General features: G+C 43.1%; 1 protein-coding gene across 1 annotated transcript; it reads left to right on the top strand.

The window, feature by feature from the left end:
- The first annotated feature begins 285 nt into the window (after positions 1-285).
- On the top strand, positions 286-6,561 carry LOC128379410 (ewing's tumor-associated antigen 1-like). Its single transcript, XM_053339029.1, has 6 exons — positions 286-445; positions 2,799-2,930; positions 3,235-3,305; positions 3,479-3,591; positions 4,012-5,654; positions 6,446-6,561. The coding sequence occupies exons 1-6, from the start codon at positions 286-288 to the stop codon at positions 6,550-6,552; spliced, it is 2,226 nt and encodes a 741-aa protein (XP_053195004.1). The 3' UTR covers positions 6,553-6,561.
- Positions 6,562-6,962: the final 401 nt, after the last annotated feature.

The raw sequence follows: 6,962 nt of genomic DNA, 5'->3' as shown, positions 1-6,962 counted from the left end.
TTACAAGAAGCCTACCTCAAAACTGTACTTAACTAATAAACTTTAGTAAATGTACTTAGTTAATTTCCCGCTGTTTGGTCAGCGTTGCGCAGGTTTAGTTGCGTTTTAGCTGCGCAGCGTTGTTGTTCTTGAACACACCTCCGAAATGCACTCTGGGAAAGACAAGATGGCGGGACGTTCAAAAGGCTTCAAAACAACATGCAACAGATAAATAACTTTGAATAAAAACTAAACTCTGCAGACTGTCTCTCCACCGACGGGCCGTCAGATCACAGCCGGGGGAAGATGCACCGAGGCCGGCGTAAGGCTGAGCCTGTGCCCGGTCCGACGGACTCCGGTCCGGATCAACAGGCCAGGAAACAGAAACAGAACCGGCTGAGCAGAAGTTACAGACTGACCCAGCAGATAGAAGAGGACACAGACTCTCCTCAGACACACAAACATGGTCAGTAACTTTATGTTTTATTAGCGGTATGTGTGTTTGATGTTGGCCGGGTTTGTGCTCTGCAGGGTCGGCCTGAGTCCTGACAGCAGCCGCTCTCCTGCACGGAGAACCAGACTGCCTTCAAATATCTCAACATTTAAAGTTTTAATTGACTGTATGAGAAGTATTTAAAGTTAAATAACAAGACTAAAGACATTTTTACAAACGTTAGAGTCTAGTCTTCAATTCGGCTTAGATCAATATCAATTAATCAATCAAGTTTTATTTATATAGCAGCTTTAATACAGACTAGTGTTCAAAGGGCTTTACAGTTATTTGATTGACAGAATAAGAGACTACATTTAAAAAAGAGAGAAACATAATAATGAGCTTTTATTAACATTGTCAGAAACATTATAATTCTACTTTATGTTTATTACTGAAGTCATATTAACTAATGATGCATTATAATGAATGGTGTTCTTAATAATTTGTCCACTCCATTAACATACATGAGGAGGCAAAATATTAGGAACACCAGTCAATATAAAGCACCTTAATACACCACTATCACTTAGTACGACCTTAATAATAAACATAAAGTAGTATTATCTCCTTCCTGATAATGTTAACCTTTGTACCCTAATATTTTTACTGGCACATTTACCACTTTGGACTAAAGTGTCCAACATGTTTGATGCCATAAAAAAAGGCATATTTGAGATTTCGTTTTTTTTGCATTCATCTTCTAATCCACTTCTCCTCTATTGGTCCAAACCATTGATTTGATTGATTTATATAGAGTCCCTGGTAAAAAGGTTAAAAAAAAGCACATGAAAAAAGTGCTTTATAGTTATTTGATGGACAAGCTGATAATAAGACAGAATAAGAGACAATATTTAAAAAAGAGAGAGAATAATAAAAATAAATCAGAATTGGACAAAAGTGTCCATATCAAACACAAAGGTTAAACAAAAATTGAAAATGTATAAACTTCATTAAAGTATAACTTTCTGTATTGGATTAGATTACACAGGTGTAATTAAAGAAGGCCAATGACTGAATATTATATAAAATGTGTCTACTGTCTATAATGTTTGTAAGTTACATTTTAACATTTCTTTTGGCATAAAGTTAAAATTGTGGCAGATTTTTTAGAAACATTGCCTTTTCTGTCATTATTATGAGTGTATCCTTGACTCAGTCAGTGCTCCCAACTTCCTAATATCTGCTCTACTGCATTTATATCCATCAAATTTAAACTATATTCAACTTTTTTGCAGCGTCCTCAGCTACCAAAACCAGCGTCAGCATCAGAAAGCAAAGTGAAATACTGAATACAGTTTATATATATATATATAATAAGTAATGTCTGTAAGTTGCATTTTATACGTCAGCTAATAACAAATAAACAACTTTTTAGGTGGCAGATTTTAGACTAATAGCATTTAAATGTCATTATTATCACGTGTTTCCTTTCACAGTTGAATCAGTCAGTGCAGAATCTGATCTACTGAAGTGTCTTTGTTTCTTCTTCTTCTCCTTCTGCATCTGAGTGACTTAAAATTGAGGTTTTGTAACATCAGCTGATAAAACCCGCAGCATTTTACACATTATGCCGCTAATATCAGCTGTTTAGTTGGAGCCGTTCATTTACTCTGAGCCGGTTAGCCTCAAACTTGTTGCCATAGTAACGTTACAGTTAGCCTGAAGCTTGTTGCTATAGTAACGTCACAGTTACCTGTCTGAGGATTCACGTTGTTAATGTTGACATCACATGGCGCTGTTTGCATTAGTCTTTTCCAGGCTTCTTTCTTCTTCTGCCTCAGATGATGTAGATTTATGTTTTAACCAGCGGTCTGTGTTTGTTTCCTTAAACTTAATATCACTGTTAGCCGTTAGCGTGTCTGTGTTATGCTAGCGGGAGGTACAGAGAGAGCTACAGGTGTGTTCAGGGTCGCAGTCAGACAGTCGGACACAGCGGTTCCGGCCGTTGGTTGGATTTATTTATTTTATTTTATTTCTTTATTTATATATTTATTTATATATTCGTGTGTTGCTTAGGCGGCCGCCTTAGCTGTAAAGTGCTGTGGGAAACCCTGAGTAATGTCTGTAAGTTTTCTTTTTTATAGTTCAGCTAATAAATAAACAACTTTTTAAGTGGCAGATTTTAGACAAATAGCATTTAAATGTCATTATTATCACGTGTTTCCCTTTACAGTTGAATTATTATCTGATCTAATGAAGTGTCTTTGGGTCCTCTGCAGCTCCAGACATTGACCTCTGACCTCTGACCTCCTTGGTGCCGTCCCGATAAGCTGAGCTGCATTAATTGTTTCTTCTTCTTCTTCTTCTTCTTCTTCTCCTCCTGCAGAGTTTAAGAGTCCGACCCGGATCCCGAGGTCCAGACTGTCTGCTGGTTTCAGCTCAGAGTCTCCGCACAACGACTCCGACATCCAGCAGGACATAATCTGGGACGCAACGTCTCCGTCGCCACGGAGACCCGGTAAAACCTCGACACGCAGCCGCTTTACAGGACGACATGATAAACATAATGAGCTTTATTTATACGGAAACCTTCATATCAGAACATGCTGCTCAAAGAGAAACTTAACTAATTAATAATTTTAGTAATTTATTAAGGATTTAATGTTAAATATTTGCTTTTCCTGCTTCTCAAATGTGAGGTTTTGCTTCTTTTTGTGTTTTTAATCGTTATCAACTGAATATTTTTGGGGTTTTTTGGTCTGTTATTGACAGCTGGTTGAGGAGAACAGGATGTTGTTTGTTGACTCTTTGTTTAATTTCAGGTAAAAGAGGAAAGAAACATCCGGCTGGAGTCGTCGACATCTCTGAGATCGTCAGCAGGATCGCTCCGAAGGTCGGTCACATGACGCCAGAAGAGCTCACTTCATCAGGAAGAAGTGAAAAAAGCATTTACTTACTTATCTCCCCCTTTGTGTGTGTGTGTGTGTGTGTGTGTGTGTGTGTGTGTGTGTGTGTGTGTGTGTGTGTGTGTGTGTGTGTGTGTGTGTCGTCTTCTTCTATCTGAAGCACGGCAGGCCGAAGGTGGTGGAGCCGACTCTGCAGCAGTGGATCGGAGACAGCGCTTCCATCCCCTGCACACCTGATGTCCAAGTCCCCAAACCCAAGAAGAAATCACCACGGTAACAGAGAGCCCCTTCCTTCCTTCCTTCCATCTGTCCTTCCTTTCTTCATTTCTCCCTTCCTTCCTTCCTTCCTTTCTTCCATCTGTCCTTCTTTCCTTCCTCCTACCTTTCTTCCTTCCTCCCTTCCTTCCTTCTGTCCTTCCTTTATTTTTTCCTTCCTCCCTTTCTTTTGTCCTTCCTTCCTTCCTTTCTTCCATCTGTCCTTCTTTCCTTCCTCCTTCCTTTTTTCCTCCCTTCCTCCCTTCCTTCCTTTTGTAGAACTCCAGAATTAAAGAAACATATTTTTCTCCCTAACTAACACTGATTTTATCTTTTAATCGATTAATCAAAAGTCTGGAATTTAGTTGTAAGTTAAATGTCGTAAATCACTCAAAGGAAACAGATGAATATCATTTTAATTTTCTTTCCTCGCCTCAGGCCGAACGGCGTTGACGACCTGCTGAAGTTAGCCAAACAGTTCGACTTCAACATGTTTCGCCGAGACGAGGAAGAAATCGAGAGTCTCCATCAGCAGAGTCTGGAGCTGCTGTCGGAGGACATCTTGGATTACGAGAACAACGACAACGTTTCTCCTTCGTCGCCTAGCAACCAACAACCAGCAGCGGCACCGGCGGCTGAGACGGACCCGGACCCGGACCAACACATGGAGGACGATCTGGACTTCCTGTTTGACGGACCGACTCAACACGTGAGCGGAGATTTCAGTCAGTTTTCGTCGGCTCTTCCTTCACAAGTAAAACCTGCTCCTGCTCCCGCCGAGGCTTCTGGGAAACCGCCGCCACATGTTCCCGCCGCCGCCCGCACGCAGGCGCCCAGCGATGAGTTCGAGGACGACTGGGACAACGACGACGACTTCCTGAACGACTCTTTAGTCTTCGAGATGACGCAGAATCCGCAGAAGTTCGTGCCGCCGAAACACTGCTCGACCCAGAAACCTCAGAGTCCTCGACCGTGTCTTCCTGCAGGCGGAGGCGAGCGGCTCGGCCAATCGGCTGCCTGGAAAGCGGAGAAAGAAAACGTGAGAACGACTTTTAAACTAGAACCGAATCCTCTCGTCTCCGTGGAGAGGAACGCCACGAACACGAACTCAAAGCCTGTCTCCAAACCAGCAGATCAGAACTCTAGTCGGAGCCGGTTTCCTTCAGTCCAGACAGGAAGTACTCAGCAGACATCTTTAAATCCACGTTTCCATCAGAGTGTTTCCACGGCGACTGTAAACTTCAGCTCGTCAAATCCAGCAGCGACAAGAACGACTCAGAACTTTACGAACAATCCTCCGCCTCCTCCCGCCGCGTCCGACGCCGACTTCCTCGACATGGACGACCTGGACTCGTTCTTCTCGTCCGATCCGATCTGGGACGATCCGGCCGACGACGACCTGCTGTGTGAAATGTGCGATGACCTGGAGAACCAGATCCAGAGAACGGAGAACCAGAGAACAGAGAACCAGAGCCAGAGAACGGAGAACCAGATCCAGAGAACAGAGAACCAGAGAACACAGAACCAGATCCAGAGAACAGAGAACCAGAGAACACAGAACCAGATCCAGAGAGTGGAGAACCAGAGAACACAGAACCAGATCCAGATCCAGAGAGTGGAGAACCCGAGAACACAGAACCCGATCCAGGGAACAGAGAACCAGATCCAGAGAACAGCGAACCAGAGCCAGAGAACACAGAACCAGATCCAGATCCAGAGAGTGGAGAACCAGAGAACACAGAACCAGATCCAGAGAGCGGAGAACCAGAACCAGAGAACACAGAACCCGATCCAGAGAACAGAGAACCAGATCCAGAGAACAGTGAACGTTCCCACCAAACAGACTCAGCATAGAACGGCTCTGCAACCGTCCAATCAGCAGCATCCAGCAGCAGCCGGGAGGGGCGGGGCTTATGTGCAGCCTCTCACCTGTGGGGGGGGTCCAGGTAGATCAGCAGGGAGCAGCATGAACCAATCAGCTGCTGCCGCTACACAGCTGCCGCCGCCGCCGGCAACCAACAGCAAACATCAGTTCACCTTCAAGAAGCCAAACAAGCCGGTTACCGTGGCGACGAACACAGGTGAGTGAGAGCAGCTTAATTGTCTTTGATTCTATAAAGCAAAGAAATGTAAATATAGAAGAAAAATAAAGTCACACTTTTTAAAATAAAGAAGAGAAGGAAGGGAAGGAAGGACGAAGGAAAGAAAGAAGGAAGGAAGGAAGGTAGGGGGGAGGAAAGAAAGAGAGAAGGATGGAGGGAGGAAGGGAAGAAAGAAGGAAGGAAGGAAGAAGAAAGGGGGATGGAGGAAGGAAAGAAGGAAGGGAGGAGAGAAGGAGGGAGGGAGGAGATAATGAGGGGGCGAGGAAGAACAGATGGAAGTAAGGAAAGGAAGGAAGGAAGGACGGAGGAAGGAAAGAAGGAAGGGAGGAGAGAAGGAGGGAGGGAGGAAGGACGGAGGAAATAAGGAACGAGGGAGGGAGAAAGGAAAAGAGATAAAAAAGAAGAAACTTTAATCAGATAATTAATTATAATGATTAATTAGTAATTACTGTTTCTGACTGAATCTGAGCTCTGGCTGTCAGATGATTGTCTGTCTGAAGTGTTTCTTCATATATTAAAGTAAATATAGTGAAGGCTCGTAGTGTTGTAGAGAGGCAGCTGTGAAGTCGTTGGTCCCTCATCCAACACACTACAGACGTTGGCTGAACATTAATTTACGTCCTTGTAAATGTGTGAAGGAATGTCACGAATTATAACTGTTAGATTTGTGGGAATCAATTAAAATATGCGGAATACCTGCAATCCCGCGCTGAAATTCAGGCCCTGGTTTCATTGTTTAAATAATTGTTTGATTGTTTTTAATTCTGCAGCTTTCGGTAAATGTTCGGCAGCAGAGATCGAGCTGAAGAAGCAGCAGGCGATGGAGAAACGACGGCAGCGAATGCAAGCGGCCCAGAACCTCCGAGGTCCGACCTGAACTCACCTGAACTCACCTTAAACTCAACCTGAACTCAACCTGAACTCAACCTGAACTCAACTTAAACTCAACCTGAACTCACCTGAGACCAGTTCTGTCTGGTCCCAGGTGAGTGGACAAGTGGACGACCGTTTCTTCCACAAATACGTTCTTGTAAAATTAAACTGTAAATGTAATTATTAAATAATTTTATCATTTTCTGTCTGACTTCTATCAGTTTTTGAAATTAAGCCATTTTTAAAAATGTTTTTAAAGAGTATGCATCTTTGTTTTCTCTTTTTTTTACTTTATTTTGATGGAAACAGAACAGAGATGACTGTAAATGTTGTAAATGTTAATCTGAGCTTTAAAGGAGCACTCCAACATTTTTGTATTGCACTACCGTTAAGTTCGGGGGCTCGTAAGTGACA

The sequence above is a fragment of the Scomber japonicus genome, chromosome 2, assembly GCF_027409825.1.
Source record: "Scomber japonicus isolate fScoJap1 chromosome 2, fScoJap1.pri, whole genome shotgun sequence".
NCBI classification, from domain to species: Eukaryota; Metazoa; Chordata; class Actinopteri; order Scombriformes; family Scombridae; genus Scomber; species Scomber japonicus.
The sequence above is the reverse complement of the archived record's forward strand: the minus strand, read 5'-3'. Positions and strand labels throughout refer to the sequence as shown.

Coding starts and splice junctions, on each gene's coding strand:
- LOC128379410 (XM_053339029.1), top strand. CDS start 286: ATGCACCGAGGCCGGCGTAAGGCTGAGCCTGTGCCCGGTCCGACGGAC. Junction 446..2,798: donor TCCTCAGACACACAAACATG/GTCAGTAACTTT, acceptor CTCCTCCTGCAG/AGTTTAAGAGTCCGACCCGG. Junction 3,306..3,478: donor TCAGCAGGATCGCTCCGAAG/GTCGGTCACATG, acceptor TTCTATCTGAAG/CACGGCAGGCCGAAGGTGGT.